This window comes from Danio aesculapii, chromosome 14, assembly GCF_903798145.1.
Source record: "Danio aesculapii chromosome 14, fDanAes4.1, whole genome shotgun sequence".
NCBI classification, from domain to species: domain Eukaryota; kingdom Metazoa; phylum Chordata; class Actinopteri; order Cypriniformes; family Danionidae; genus Danio; species Danio aesculapii.
Genome location: NC_079448.1, coordinates 37,474,772 through 37,491,655, shown reverse-complemented (window position 1 = coordinate 37,491,655; position 16,884 = coordinate 37,474,772). Strand labels below are relative to the sequence as shown.

The window sequence follows — 16,884 nt, the reverse complement described above, 5'->3', positions numbered from 1 at the left end:
ATTGTGTTTTTATCACTCCAATTTGACTGTGGACACACTATACATACACACAGTTCTGTCCAAACCACTTACAAAAGATGATTTTCATCATAGGTGCCCTTTAAAATAGCTGTCTTTTAAATAACTCCATTCTGTCACATGATACTAAGGATTCTTGGATGAACAGCAAGTGAACAAATTTGATGAACAAATTTAATGCATCACTGGCGAATAAAAGCACTGATTTCACTCTCACACAAAAACAGCACAAAACACATACACAGCAAAACACTTCCATAAGTGATAATCGGTTAACTGCTCTAAAGGATCGAAATGCTTATTTCTTGGTATAACAGATATAGTTCTTTATAAAAAAATAATAATAAATAAAAACATAACATTTCAAACTGCAAAACATCACCATGAATAAAATAGGCGTTGTTGACTCTAAAATGAAAATGCTATCATCATTTCCTCAGCCTCAAGTCATTCCAGTTCAAACCCTCAATAAACATACTCATCATGGGAAAATAGATGAAGATATTTCTATGAAATCTAAAGTTTTATACATCTCTGAACATCTGAAATGTTTAAAGATGTTAAAAGATTAAAATGATTATTAAAATAGTTTAAAAAAAAAAAGACAGAATTGCTTTATATAATGAACAGATTTAATTTAGGCTTTTATTCGCATGTATGATTGAGATTTTCACTGATTCATATTTTTCTAGAATTAAAAGCTAAATTAAAATCAAGATTTCCTGTCATAATTTAATTTGTGGAATATTTTGATTTGTTCAGAATATAAAACACTTTTTGGAAATGACTTAAGTGTGAGTAAATGACTACAGAATTTTCAGTTTGAGGTGAATTATGAACTAATAAAAAGGCTTTGTTTATTATAATTCACCGATACATCTTTCCCCCTCTTTACATAAAAACCATTCACTTTAGCAATGAAATGTAAAACCAAATGGTGCAACATTACAAGGCTCAAGAACCTGGACAACTAAAACAACTAACAAATTACATTAATTTAGTTCAATCGGTTGATTGCATGAAAGCAGTCAAGTGATTTCCTTTTCAATGCATTTCCCGTTTTTAAGGCATGAGCCACCGAGATTTGGGTGAATTATCATGATAATTCCTAACATCTGCCAAAATCCACAGATATTTGTGTCTAATCTCCTGAAAGGGCAGTTGTGTCCAATCCTGCTCATCCAGAGATTACCTTTAACACTTTTGCCTGTAAGTCCGAAACCTTGATTAATTAGTTCAGACGTTAATTAGACTCTGGTAGCTAAACTCTGCAGGACAGGAAATATTAGCTACGTCTGAGGTGGATTTGGAGGTGGCGATGAAGATGGAGGGTCTGATTCGACTCTGCTGCGTTTGACAGGCAGGCCTTGATCATGTGCTTTTCTGATGTGCCTGTATAAGTCTCCTGACTGTGTGTAACTCCGGTAACAGTAGCTGCATTCATAGGGCCGTTCCCTTGTGTGCACGATGGCATGTCTCCTTAAGGTGTACGCACAGGAAAAGGTCTTTCCACAAGTGCTACAAGTAGGCACATCGTCTACATAATTCCCAAGCGAGTCCTGAAAATCCTCAAGGTACATGGCCTGCTGTTCTGATTGGGAACCGGTCTGAAAAATGGATGACGGGAAGCTGCTAGATTCTGCTGTGGAATTATTAGGGCCTTGTGGTGAAGGAGGGAAAGAAAGGGGCTCTTGATGAGGAAGATGGATTAACTGATGTGCAGGTATGAATTGAGTATCAGTGAGCTCCTCCACATCGTGGTTACTGTCATCATAATCGTCAGTGTGATCTAACTCAGCATTTACCCTTGGGCTGTCATCCATGACCACAGCTTCATCTGCATCATCAGACTCCTCATCAGAAATCACAATGGCCTCCACTTTCACTCTGCCGTTTTCATCACTGTACTCAACTAACGTTGGAGGTTTTTTACACCTATTTTGCAGGAGTCTAGCAGTGCTCTTATTTCTCTGTTCATTCAAGTTCTGAATTTGCTGTGATGACCCAGGATTTCCACTATGTTTACTCTGGGTTTTTAGCATTTGAGTGTGTATAAAAACACTGGGTTCATGTTCTGGAGCAGCGCTGGTGTTGTTCTCCACCCTACTCAGAGCTGCGGCGGTGGCTACAACCGGTTGAGTTTCTGTCTGAATCAGTTCTGTTGAACTACAAGGACTTGAAAGCGCCGACTCAAGACTAGTGGACCGTGCTGATATTCTAATCTTGACAGGTTTCGGTGAAGCAGATGGACCTGAAGATGAATTACTAACAGCTGGTTGTGAATCCATTCCTGGTTGAGTAGTGTCTGCCATTTCAGAACTCTCCACACTGTGTGTGAGCATTTTAGCCATTCCTGCTTGCGTCACACTCTTTGCATCAATAAAAAGTGACATCTGTTGGCTGGACTGGGAACAATGTGCCAGTGCTCCATCTCTTTCCGCACCAGCTGCGTCTTCTCCAGAAGAGTGGTCGAGTCCTCCAGGTTTAGCCGACTCATTTGTACCTACTTCTACTCTTGTGCTGTCCGCTTCAGCCAATCCTCGACACTGCAGTCTTCTCTTGCAAACTCTCACCACGTCATTCATATGTAAAAAGCTGGCAGCAGCGAGCACATCCTCTGGAGGTGGGTGGGCTGTTTGTAGGAGTACCCCTTCATACATAAAATCAAGCAGGAGCCCAAAGGCTTGAGGAGTCACGATGTCTCCATTAATACACACCGTGTCTCTCTGTGGTCCTCCGTTGACTGTGGTGGAGTTCCCCACTGACTGATCCGAGTAAAACATATGGAAGAAAGGGGAGAAAGTGGCCAGTACAGCACGGTGGGCTCTGAAATGAGTTGAGCCGACTTGCACAGTGCAGTCACAGAGGAAACCTTGCAGACGCTGAGAGCGCAAGCTTGCCAAGAGCTGCAGACTGTGTCCTGGAAACTCCATTTTTATGGACAACCTAGAAAACACAGCATTCATACATATCCCATAAGATATGAAGTATTGCTCATAAACAGCGTTAATGCAGTGTGTACATCAATAAATTGTCTCATAAATTACAATATTAGAATCTATTACAGATGAAATGTTTCTTACTGAAATCTCCAGAGTGCTGATGAAGCCCACTTCAAGATCTGCTCTTTGGATGAACCATCATCTGGGTTTTATTAATCCATCTTGATGACAGTTCAGAAATCCATACCTGTAAATGCGTATAGTAGAATCGCGAACTAATTCATTATGTCCGCGTTTTCTTCACGTAACATCTTTCTACGATGGTTTGTACATCAATTCTTCACGAAGAACCGTAATGTAAAATCATAATCATAGGAAATTTATACTTAAAATATCTATTAGCCAAGAGATCAGCAAGTGGTATATTGATTTTCTGTACCTGAAGACTCATTTTAAAACGTATACGCGATAGGGGAATGTTTGCCTTTAGGACAATACATCACGAACACACATTTTCTACGTGTGTTTTGATCGGATTGTGCACACGAGCGTGCACTGCCGCCAGGTGACGAGGAGGAGGAACGCAGAAGCTGTGGTTTGAGTGACTGCAGGCAAGAAAGGTATCATGAAAAATATATTTTATTATATGTTGACACAGATAAGTTTGATGTGATGGTGTGTATGTACATTATTATTAATGATAATAATAAATATAGCAATGCGAGATTATCCGGCACATATTTGGTTGTAAGCTGGGGTCATAGACATAAGAAAAATAAAAATTACAGGATTAATATGACAAATAATTATACAAAAATGAAAACAACAACCCACCTCCACCAATAATAATTATAAATAGTTATGCTTGCTATTAATATTATAATATTCCTCATCATGAAAACCAAACATTAACATTAATGTCTATTCAGATTTTTTGCTTAAGAAAAATAAAAACATAAAAAAAACATAGTATGACAACTACATGCATTGGAATAAAAACAACGAATTAAACTTGTCAAGTTTATTAGCTATTTTGGGTTATTGTTTGTCTGATCGCTTTATTACAACTACATGTGGTTTTAGTTTAAATAATAACCCTGCTACAAAAGTCTAAATTCATAAATAAATTCATATTCATATATTAATCTTTTCAATCAGCAGCACAACAAACTACCATTTCAGTATCAACAATGTAGTGACATTGCCAAAAAGAATACAAAAAATAACAAGAAAAGTATATTTAAAAAACTAATTATTGTATTAAATATTTAATAAAACAGAAATATATATAGATAAAATATGGTTAATAAAACTAAATAGGGAAAAAGAGAGAAGTGCACTGAAGAGTTTTGCATTCACAATAGTTATTTTAATTTTATTAGTGCTGGGCAAAAATTTATCAATTTTAAATTAATCGAAAAGATTATGATTAATCGCATCCAAAAATGTTTTTACATAATAGATGTGTGTGTGTGTTATATATTTATTATCTATACGTGACGCATACACAAACAAAACAATTTTGTTACATAAATATTTACATTCATTCATTCATTTTCTTTTTCAGCTTAGTCCCTTTATTAATCAGGGGTCGCCACAGTGGAATGAACCACCAACTTATCCAGCATATGTTTTACGCATCAGATGCCCTTCCAGCTGCAACCCATCACTGGGAAAATGTTTGCATTAATATATAAATAAATATTAATAAACATTTTCTCAAATATATGCATGTGTGTGTATTTATAAATATACACAGTACACAATCTTAAATTGTCAAAACAAACTTATTTTGGATGCATTTTGCCCAGCACTAAATGGGGTATATGCACACAGACTTCTAAATTCAGTCCACCAGGCCCAGGGCTTCCGGTTAATTGTCATCCCATACAAAATGGCTGCGTTTAAGGTCTGATTTCTTAAAAAAAAAAAAAAAAAAAAACAGCCATCTTCACTGCCTGGCTGAGATCTGATATAAAGTGAGTCTCAGACCAAACAAGAAGTACTGCATTAAATTATATTTTTCCGCACCATGTCTTGAAAATATGGAAATAAATTTTACCCCAGTATATTCAATAGAATTTGTGCTAGCCTGTCGCGTGATGCCTGTGTTTAAATCGTCTTTTGTCTTTTTTTACGCGTTAACCAAATGGACGCTTAAGTCTATGTAACTGAATATATTTGAATTACATCACAACATCGATGCTGTAAAAAAACCTTATGAAATTGAAAATAGTCACATAAAACTTTCACCAGAAGTTCATCATTGGCTGAAAAACACTAGCTGTGCATATAGCCCATTAGATTTCTTACATAAAGACCTTAAAGGGATAGTTCACACAAAAATGAAAACTCTCTCATGATTTACACATTTACCTGTTTCAAACGTTTATGAGTTTCTTTCTTCTTCTAAAGAATATAAAAATGTTTACCATATAAAACCTGTAACCATTGACTTCCATTGACTTCATTTTTCCTATTAGGGACGTCAATGATTACAAGTTTTCTTAATATCTTGTTTTATGTTCAATAAAAATTAAGCTCATATACACGTTGGAACCACTGAGGGTGACTAAATAAAGAGTAAATAGGACATTTTTATTTTTGTGTGAACTATCCCTTTAAGTCCATAGCAAACTCACAGTTTTCTTAATAGCCAACATAAATCGCAAATATTGAATTAACTATACATAAATGTCGATGTCTTTAAAAAAGAGCACAAGGACAGGTACACATGTAAAATTCTAACGGTAGTAGAAGTGAATTTAACAAGCCTTCACGTCATGGATGTTTTGGTTTTTATCGGCGGCTTCACACACTCAAAAGTTACCCATGATCCTCCGCAGAGCCTGACTGCGCCTCATTCAAAAATGGAGGAAGGTGAGAGAAAGTCTGAAATTATGCGCCGTCCAGCACCTTCCCAAACATCTGACCAGCAAAACACTACAGAAACCGCCGGTCAAACTGACGAAGACGACGTCGAAACTAAGCTGGATATCGGATCGGATAAGTTTGACCCTCTGCTCGCTCTGTATTCCCCTCAAGTGCCTCTGCCTTACCCTAATATAAAGTGCTTTAATAACATCGCGGAATATGAGAGCTTCATGAAAGGGGGTCGAGGTCGAGCCAAACCCGAAAATGTGGAGAAGAGACTAAGAAAAGCTCAGAAAGGTAAAGCTGATCCGGAGAGGATCGAGAGGCTGAAGAGACTGATGGTGAACAACCCGGTGCCGGAGGACGAGGGAGAGGGGAGCGGAGTCAAGCGGCCGCCGCGGCAAAGAAAAACGGCCAAAAATGTGCTCACGAGGATGCCATGTATGTTCATCTCTTTAGTGATAAAGCAACAAACACTTGACTGTTGATATACCAAACCAAAAGGACTGAATAATTTATTTTAGAGCAATACTCAACAAGTGAACGAATAGGGTAAAATAAAAACTAAGTACAGGTAACTGAACATAATGTTTGCATTACAGCTTTTAAAAAACATTGTTTAAATATCCAAATAAATCATTATTTAGTTAAAGGGATAGTTCACCCAAAAATGATTAGTCTCATCAATTTCTCTTTCTTTTGAACAAGATATTTTGAAGCTGATAACCTGTATCCACTGACTTCCATAGTAGAACACAAATACTATGGAGGTCAATGGTTACAGGTTTTCAGCTTTCAATAGATGCAAACCCATAATGGTTCATCACCACTTGAGAGTGAGCAAATTTTCCTTAACAAATAGGGTAAAATAAAAAATACTAATAGTTGTAATTTTCCTATTTGATTTCTAGGTTACATCAAGACTTGCAAACACATTTTTGTGTTACAGTTTTTCTAAAAGATTGTTTAAATATGACATTGTTTAGGTATAGGGATAGTTCACCCAAAAAATAAAATTCTGTCATCAAATTCCCACTCGTTTTAAACCTTTGAGTTTTTCTTTTTTTTGAAATCAAAAGATGTTTTGAAGAATGTTGGAAACCTTTAACCACTGACTTTCATAGTATTTGATTTTCTTGCTATGGAGGTCAATGGTTACAGGTTTTCGGCTGTCTTCAAAATCTCTTGTTTTTCATTAAACAGAAGAAACAAACTCCTAAAAGGTGATTACAACTAGAGTGAGTAAATTTTCTTTAACAAATAAGGTAAAATAAAAAAACTAATTATTGTTGTCATTTTCCTAGTTGATTTATAGGTTACATCAAGAATTGCAAACACATTTTTTGTATTACTGTTTTTCTAAAACATTGTTTAAATATGCAAAAAATGCATTATTATTTAGAAGGGATAGTTCACCCAACAATGAAACTTGTCATCAATTCATCATCCTCGAGTTTCTATCTTTCACAAAATAAGATATTTTGAAGAATGTTGGAAACCTATAACAACTGACTTCCATAGTATTTGTCAGTGTTTACTTTACATGTTTTCAGCTTTCTTCAAAATATCTTATTTTGTGTTTAACAAGAAAGAAACTCATAAGGGTTTATAACTACTTGAGAGAGAGTAAATTTGCATTATTGGTTAAACTGTTTCTTAAACATGTGCTAATTTACATACATTTTAGCACAAACTTTGAACATTTTAAAGGGTCAGGTTGAAACTTCTTGTGTGATTTTCTTGTAGTTTAAATGTTATATATAATCAGTACATTATTTGTTTAACACCCCTCTATAAAAAGTCTTCACAATATATGTATGAATAAACTATAAAGTTTTAAAACTGCACAATTCTGCTTCAGCAGTTGAGAAAACAACTAATTTTGACAAAGCAGCCTTTTGAAATATAGAAAGTAATTGAAATCTACACATGCAAATTGATAAAGTGCTACACAAGAAACACTTGAAAGATATCTATATTTTGTGTTATAATTTATATTTTGGATATCTCAAAATCTAAAAAATGACCAGTGCGTAGTAGGCAAGGTATTCTGCGGTTTGGAAAAGTCAAGATTTTAAAACAGTCAAAGTTTTCTGTAATACCGTTCCTAAGGCATGACTAAGATTTTTTTTCTTTACCTTTTTTTTTGTTTTTTTTTGGGACAACAGGAACTCCAGCATAAAATATACCCAAAGATGCCGTTTAAAATTGTAAAAAAAAATATTTTTTTTTAAATCAGTGATTTTGAAATAAATGAAGACGGCAGAAGTTAATAATTCATTTGAATTATTTAGCCTGACATGTTTGCTGTTCCAAAATATTATTTCAAGAGTTCACACTTAGCTGATGATTGATTATAAGCAAGTGTGGCATGCTGTCATGGGAGAGAGCCCTGAGCTCAAAAGGTCCTTGAGCCCTGGGCTCCCTCCCATTTGCAGGGCGAGAGGGGAGCTTTGAGCTCAGGTATAGGTCTCGAGAACTCCCCCTTTTTTGATAAGAGCTGATGACTAAAATGATTGCTATGAAGAGATATGCTGCTGCATGAGAGTTTGACTGTAGTGCTAAATTTAGATTGATAAATTCACTTGTAGTGCATGTTCTTGCTGTGAGGCAACAGTGCTAATCACTGGGCCGCCCACCGCCCTATGAAGGGAAAGGTGGAGGAGAAGGGGTGGAAGGGGGATTCTTCAAATCGAAGATGACTAGTGAGAATACCTGGCTCTTCATAGTGGGTTAGGAATCGTCTGATTGGTGGATCATACGTAGTTAATGTTGAACCAGCCGAGTTCAGTCATAATCACGTGATCCTTTCGAAATTAGCTTATAAATGAACTTCACAAATTAAAATATAATGTGTTCAAAGGGGGAAAAGGTTTTGTTTTTTACCCAGACATTTAAAAAGAATATATTTTAGAGCAGTAATCTCAATACCGTGAAACCGTGATATTTATATCCAAGGTTATTATACCGTCAGAATCTTATACCGGCCCATGCCTAGTTTAAGTGTGTACTCCTGTGTAACTTGCCTGAAGAGCTAACTAGGTAGTAATCTCACAATCTTCTGTTTTTCTTTGCAGTGCACACAGGCAGTCCATTAGGACAACTGAACCGATGTGTTCAGGAGAAAATCAGAGTCAAAGTTCACATCAGGACCTTTAAAGGGCTCCGGGGAGTGTGTTCAGGTTTTGTGGTGGCATTTGATAAGTTTTGGAACCTGGTGTGTATAAAGCTGTCTTTAACAACTACTTCTTTTGTTTTGTTTATACTCAATAATAAATGTTTGATTCCATTTTTAACCCTGCTCACCTTTTGTTTTCAGGCAATGGTGGATGTGGATGAAACATACAGGGAGCCGCTTCTGGGACAAGCACTGTATCATGAGAAAGCGCTTACTATCACAAGGGTAATTTATTCATATTTTAAAATGAGGACGTAATCAAAATGGGCCGTTTTAGGGAATACAGAAAATACATTTTTGCAGATCAACATCTGTTCTTTGTGTTGTTTACCAGTGTGAGGCAGGACAGCCAGTCACTCATGAGATTAAAGTATTAGCAAACTACAACCATACAGTTCATTTTCAATAAAGCACAACAATGAGGTTCCAGAAACAAAAACATGCTTTTTTCTGTAGGGAAATTGATTAAGAACTGATCAACTTTTTAAAGACAGACCTATCTGTTCACATTAGTTAAACTTATTGTTTACCCCTGTTGTGTTTAATGGGGTAAGTAGCAGAAACTTCCACCAATCTAAAAGCCCCACCAAGCAGTGTGCCAAAATGGATCTTTAGCTCCGCCCACTCTTATTACACAATGTAAAATTTAATTATTTTTAAAAATAATTTCTTAGTGGTTTTCACCTTTTTTATGATAGGACAGTAGATATTTCAGACAGAAAAGCATTGGGAGAAGAGAGAGGAAGTATCAGCTAAGGACCTTGAGTCGGGAATCGAACTCGGGTCACCGTGAGCACATCTGTGCTATATGTCGGCGCACAGTACCACTAGTAGGCTATTGGTGCTGACATTACACACTGAATGAGTTGTCTCCCTACATACTCCAAATACTTAAAACATTTGTGTATGTGCGACATATATTTCTAGTTCATTAAAATATATTTTCTATAGATACAACCCATAACAGTAAAGGAATGTTTTTCTTATTGTTTTAATAAGTTTGCAAATCAATATTTGATTCATTTTAGTTATTTCCCTTATTGAAGCCATCCAATAAATACTGTAATTTACTTATTTTTGTCCCATTTTTTTAAAATTCTGCTTTACTTCAAATTCAAGTTTGTAATGTTGTCATTCTCCTGGTTTCTGGTTGGTTTGATTCATGCCATATATGAACAGTTTTGTAGATTTCTACAGTATATATACAGTATATCCCTAAGAGACAGCGTAGGGGGAATGTTACTTTTGAAAGTAATGCATTACAATATTGAGTTGCAGTGATCCCTAGTTATTCATAGGAGTTACATCCGAAAAATAACCCACAATAGGTGAAATCCGCAAAGTAGTTCGATTTACTTTTTACAATTATTATAGATGTTTTAAGAGTGTAAAACCCCTTACGACACATTTTATACACCGTTTTCAGATAGACATTTTCACACTTTCTCTCCCGTTTTAACACTCTGAAAGTTCAAAACTTCATAGAAAAATAAATCCAGTATATTATAGAATGAAACCAAAGATCAAAATCATTTGGTCTTCATTTATTTATTCCGTAATGGCGCCCTACAGCTGCATAACTTCCACCTGCCTTTAGCATGTCACACTTTTTGTGTGATGGTTAGCATCTTCCTCCACCTTTTGTGTGCTACCGCATGTGCCTTTGACACAGAACATTTCATTGACATTGTGGGGAGAAAACTTACAAACATACAGTACAGCATTTCAGAGTCTTCTCGCGATTGAAGATTTATATCAATTTGGCAAGCTGAGCACATTCTGTACTGTACAAGGGACATGGCATGGAGGAGATTGATTGACTGTGGTCTACAGCCAGTCAGGATGCAGAACACTATACGCTGTAGAAAAAAAAAAGCATGTCAAATTGCACGAAAAAAAAAATGAACAAGTTGAACTGCGTTATAGCAAGGGATCACTGTACTTCCCAAAAAAGTCACCAGTTGTGTGTTACGTTACTGTTGAGTTCCTTTTGCGTTATTGGCTGAGGCTTGATCTCTTTCAGAACTTGCAGAGGCTTTTTCATCTTTTTTTTTGTTTTTTAAATAGAGGAGCTCTGCAATTAACAACACATTATATAACCTAAAGCTTCATTTTCCTTTAAAAAACATATATAAAAAAATAATAATTTAGGATAATTTTATCTTCTGACAACTTGCAGAGCTATACATGGCATTTATACAGATCATTGAAAGTTTAAAGCAATGTGTTTGCTACTTCGGTACTTGTTGTGTTATTAGTTGGGCCAGACAGAATCTGCAGACATTTTTTGCTGTTTCTGCAGAGAATTTTGTAAAACAAAAACAAAAATCTGCGGATTTACGCGGAATTATTTTGGCAGTATCTTAATAAATGAAATAAAAAATGATAGCTTTTTAACTTTTAATTAATGTTTACAATGCAAATCCATCTAGATCCACTTATTTGGTGAACAAAGCAAATCTCTCATGTAATTTATCTACTACAAGACAGAAAATCTTACTTTGCAAACTGGATTGTAAATAAATCAAAGGAACTCTTTCATATTAGTCAATAATATTACTGAAAGTAATTTTGAAAACTGAATAAATATGCATTTACACACATTTACACAAGTAAATAAATAGAAATAGTGATGAGCCAGAAATCTGCAGATTTCTGTGCGTGCAGATTCCATGTAGACCTAGATATTAGTTAAGTAAAATCACTGTCCATTGAGACAAATAATGAGAATACTTCCATTGCAGAAATATAAGGCTCTGGCATCTTCATTTCTGTCTGTTCCTGCAGAGAGAACATTCTCTTATTGAGTGCATGATTCAATGTAACTACGTTAATTTTAGTTAAAAGTATTTTTTAAGCTAATGAAACTTAAAATAATTACGTAATAATATTTGAGTTACTTTTAAGTAATGCACTACTTTACTCTTTATTTAGTAATATTATTTTTCCTTGCAATATTATTACATAACTCGCGTTACCCCCAACACTGCTAAGAGAAAATTAATGTGAAATACACTTTCAGAACCAGTGTTACCATTTGAAAAGAAAGCCATGTTGGGGAAGCCATTTCACTCAGATATACACCACAACATGGAATAAAACACCATTACATTTAACATTTTGATCTTTAATCAACATGTAATATTTACTGAAGGATTTACATTTTTTTTGTACAGTTTTGAAAATAACTATACTGCTTTAGAAATCGAATTAATCTTCTATTACAGCTGTTTGAAAAGCTAAAAGTGCAAGAGACTGTAGCCCTCGGTGCGGTTGAGAAGAAGCAAGGAGATAAACTCTTAAAGTCAGACCCACAAAGTAGTTCATCTCAACTCAAAGACCAAAGCAGGAGGAGAACTGACCCAGGACACAACAAGGAGAAACCTGAGCGCTCCGAGAAAGACGAGAGTACATCAAGAGAGATGCAAAAATCTGAAAGCAGGCCTAAAGTGGAGTATGGAAGAGTGCACACACGTCACGTCAATCAGCTGTTTATACGAGGAGAAAACATACTACTCGTGAACATACAACAGGATTAAAAACTTCAGGTTTTTTGGAAATCACCCAGAAAGATTTTATGTATCATATTGATATGTAAATCACCAGATGGAATTGTTAAAAATTGAGTAAAATAAACTCTTTTAATTGTGTTGGGTCAATTTGTTGATCTATTCAACACACACAGTTTGCTTTTGCGTTGAATGACCTCTAGGGGGAAGTAAAACACTGATGCACAGTAAGCAAGTCTTTTTTTTTTTTTTTTTTTTACACATTTTATAAATCATCAAGAGGAAATCTTAATACATTTATAAAATCATTTGCTGATATTCAAAGTGAAAGTCAATCTGTCAGTCTCACTGAATCTAAGGCCCGCCAGTAGATGCTCCTATTTTCATGTCACATTTAAAGAGTTTTCTGTTAGGCATTTCTCTCTTTAAGTGCATAAATTGCAGCGGATTCTCTATGGAGTTTAGAAAAACCATATAAATGGGTTAATTGGGCTTTTTGAGGCTGGAAATTGCATGTGGCACTCAAGGCTTTTTTGTCTTGACGTCTGATTGTTATTTTTCATTTGCTGCATACATTAACTATAATGGCACGGTTTATCCAGTCACATGTCGATATGCATTGCTTCACATTTTTTTCCCTACACTTGATATAAGACATTGTATTCCTAATTCAAGTACCCAGAGACTCGGGGTTTAAACAGTAACTGCTGGTCAGATTGCTTGCTGGATTATTATCTAACCAAGTAAAGAATGTTTTCTCAGCCCCATAGTATTGATTTCTTTGTGGAATAGTAGAAATGTAAAAAAAAAAAAAAAAACTCAGCATATATTATAATATTTATGATAAAATATCCTACATTCTGTTGCATATTCATAAAAATCACCAGTTAGAATTGGCAAGGTGAACACATGTCCAGATGGAGGGATATAAAAACTTAAAAATGTCCACAGCTGACATAAAACATTATGTCTGGATATACCGGGGTCAGAAATTAAGTGGATGACCTTCCATTAAAGTGATAGTTCACCCAAAAATGAATATTCTGCCATCATTAACTTAATGTTCTAAGCCTGAGTTTCATTCTGCTGAACACAAAAGATATCTTACATAATGTTGGAAAGCATTGTCTTCCATAGTACTTTTTTCCTATTCTGGATTTCATTGCTTTTTAACCAACATTCTGAATGTCTCGTTTTGTGCTCGACTTAAAGACATTACTAAAAGCTTGCAACCACTTGAGTGAGTAAAGGGTGAGGAAATGTTCATTTTGGGGTGTACTACGCATTTAAGAGATAATATTTGGCCTCATCTTAAATGCATCTATCTTAAAGTGTATTCACTGTAAAAAGTGATTAATTGAACAAGAAAAAATAACAATGCCTTAATAGCACCAAGTTGACTTTAAAAAAATCAGTAAACACATAGTAACTAATTTGACGGCCTAAATTATATATTTATGCACATAGTTTGTTTACTTAAGGCAATGGGTTGACACTTTGTTCTGTAAAGTCAACAAAAAATAGTTTGCCTTATGAAAACAATGGGGCACGAGGAAAAAGTTATGTAGTTTTAACCTTTGTGTGCTGTTGGGGACATTTCAGCCAATCTGAGGTCTCAATTTGGCCACAATTTTCTCAGTTTCAGCAAATTAAATGATTTTTGGTGACAAATTTATTTTTACAAATATTTTGGGACAAATCTGGAAAAATTTACTTTGCTTTTACTATGTTTGAGGCTGTTTTTGCCCCGCATTGACTTCCATTATAAGGACATTTTGATAGCAAACCCATTAGACCATATAATTATGCAATCTTTTGATGTTGGTTTGAGAAACTTTTTTTGCACACTAAAGGGTTAATGGTGCCAACTGATTTTACCTCTAAATTTGGCCTCTTCCTAACAGGGACAACCACCAACAATCAAAAATGGATCATTATATGGCTTTGCGGTCAAAAAATGTCATAATGGAAGTCAATGGGGGTGAAAACAGCAATGGCAAAAGGTCAAAAGAATATCGGCACACTGCCACTTTAGCACTCCAAACTTTTTTAATGTAACAACGTTTTGACCGAGATTTAAACAACATAATTGGAGAACTCAAGAAATAGTCAAGCTCTACCAGCAGACAGAAACAGACCTTTTGCCACTGTGTTTGTTTTTGATCGAGCACCTGCCTTTGAGAATCCTAGATGTGCGCACATTTCTGTTTCTTGGTTGTGAAAACAGCAATGAACATAAGGAAAGGGTGGTTAATATGAACAATACACAAGGGGTAAACAAAGATTTTACTGTTTTTCTCAGTGGCTTTGGTGCATTTCTCACAACACTATTTACATGTGCAAAACAGTTAATGCATTTCTTAAAACAATTAGTACAAACTGCAAAGCCTAGTTGAAAACCTGCATAAGAGTGTCACTTGCTCAAAATGGAGAGCTCATACCTCAAAAGCAAGTATTGATGTCAATGAAAGTGTCAGTCATTAAGATGAAAAGTCCTGACACCATTGTTTATGAACATGATAGTCATATGGCTTTGTCATGTCTTCATTATGACAATTTCCAATGCAAAAAAAGGCAGATTTTGGTTCAAGACAGCACTATATACTATTTGCACAGCCATTTGAACACTACAGTAAAGTTAGACATCACTGCATTTAGTGAGGTATCTGAGTACAAGACACTGAATATGTATGTTTCACATTTTTACTGCATATACTCTTCGCAATTCTAATTTATTTACAGCATTGTGCAAAAGAATAAATACACCCTTATTGACAACAAAGTTCCTTTGGGTGGATCTGTGCACAACTGTAAACAATATTGCAGTTCATATTGGAACTGAACCCACAACATACATAGGTCTGTAAATCATTCATCAAATTGTTCAATTTAGAAGACATTTTCAGGAAAAAGATTGAAAAGATTTTACAAAATTAGCTTGACAGATTTTGACAACCAATTCAACATGTTTTGTATGTAATGACTCATGTAATGAAATGAGGACTATTAGTTTTATATGGAATGACCATTCAGCATTCACAAGTTTAGTTCATTTTGACTGACATGACATAAGCAAATGATAATGTTATAAAACAGCAGAGAGTTGTATGAAAGCCATTGATGCATGTCCAAAAGCATTTGCAATTTGTTGGTAGGAATGAGAAACTGCTACTCTGATGTGCACAAATGACTAATTGTTTTAAGAAATGAATTAACTGTTGTGCAAATGTAAATAGTGTTGTGAGAAATGCACCAAAGCCACTGAGAAAAAACTAATACTGGACATTCATTTATAAGAAAACTATGTTTATAGTCTATAAACAGTTTGGAAAACTACAGAAAAACAAAAAGCTAATTAGTGAAAACGCAAAGGTAAAAGTTTTCAATTTTTAAGCACATAGTTGTTGTGTAAACATACGCTAAATGTAATTTAGAGTGACTTTAATTGCAACAGACATAATAGATTAAGGGTTCATTTAGATGACAATTGTACGCTTAACAGCAGAAATGTTTTTCCTTTGCCTTTTTGAAAGGCTTTAAATAAAGACACTGTCAAAGTAATCTCCATTCACATGACTAATTATGCTTGGCAACCCTGTGGCTGGTACTGTCACTGTGAGCAAACAGTTTTTCCCCACACATAACTTCCTGTAATCTGCAATACCTATAAACTGAAAATGTAACACATGGTTTTGCATTTTCATACTCTAACAATTTTCCAAACAGTGCATAATACATTTTTGCCATCTTATTTTGAATCTGCTGGCTATTTTGTTCATTTTGGTGATATTTTTACAACCCAGGACTATAATGTTTATTCATTCATTTTCTTTTCGGCTTGGTCCCTTTATTAATCAGGGGTCACCACAGCAGAATGAACCACCAACTTATCCAGCATATGTTTTACGCAGCGGATGCCCTTCCAGCTGCAACCATCACTGGGAAACACCCATACACTTATTCACCACAGACATTTTAGCTTACCTAATTCACCTATAGCACATGTCTTTGGACTTGTGGGGGAAACCGGAGCACCCAACATGGAAACCCATGTCAACATGGGAAGAACATGCAAACTCGAACCAGAAACATATTTGCTGTGAGGTGATTGTGCTACCCACTGCGCCACCAGACACCCAACCCAGGGATATACGTAATATAATTTAATTTTTCCTTCATTAAGCCAAACTTAGCCTTATAAGCCAAATATGACTATAATTCTATGCCAATTAAAAAGTTCACTAGCAAAGTACACTGTAAAACCCAACAGTCAACTTTATCAAATGAAATGAGTGTAGTTAACACAAATTTGACAAAGTTAATTCTACTCATTTAAAAAGAGTTTTGAACTCAGTGTTGAAGG

The 16,884-nt window shown here is 35.3% G+C and overlaps 2 protein-coding genes across 2 annotated transcripts; one reads left to right on the top strand and one right to left on the bottom strand.

Annotated features, from left to right (window-relative positions):
* Positions 1-627: 627 nt before the first annotated feature.
* zbtb3 (zinc finger and BTB domain containing 3) lies at positions 628-3,472 on the bottom strand. The gene is made up of 2 exons (XM_056472116.1): positions 3,102-3,472; positions 628-2,964 (listed from the first exon to the last, which is right to left on the bottom strand). The coding sequence occupies exon 2, from the start codon at positions 2,949-2,951 to the stop codon at positions 1,308-1,310; it is 1,644 nt and encodes a 547-aa protein (XP_056328091.1). The 5' UTR covers positions 2,952-2,964; positions 3,102-3,472; the 3' UTR covers positions 628-1,307.
* A 2,256-nt stretch (positions 3,473-5,728) lies between these two features.
* On the top strand, positions 5,729-12,750 carry lsm11 (LSM11, U7 small nuclear RNA associated). Its single transcript, XM_056472271.1, has 4 exons — positions 5,729-6,275; positions 8,912-9,051; positions 9,154-9,237; positions 12,240-12,750. Exons 1-4 carry the CDS (start codon positions 5,744-5,746, stop codon positions 12,549-12,551), a joined length of 1,068 nt encoding a protein of 355 aa, XP_056328246.1. The 5' UTR covers positions 5,729-5,743; the 3' UTR covers positions 12,552-12,750.
* Positions 12,751-16,884: the final 4,134 nt, after the last annotated feature.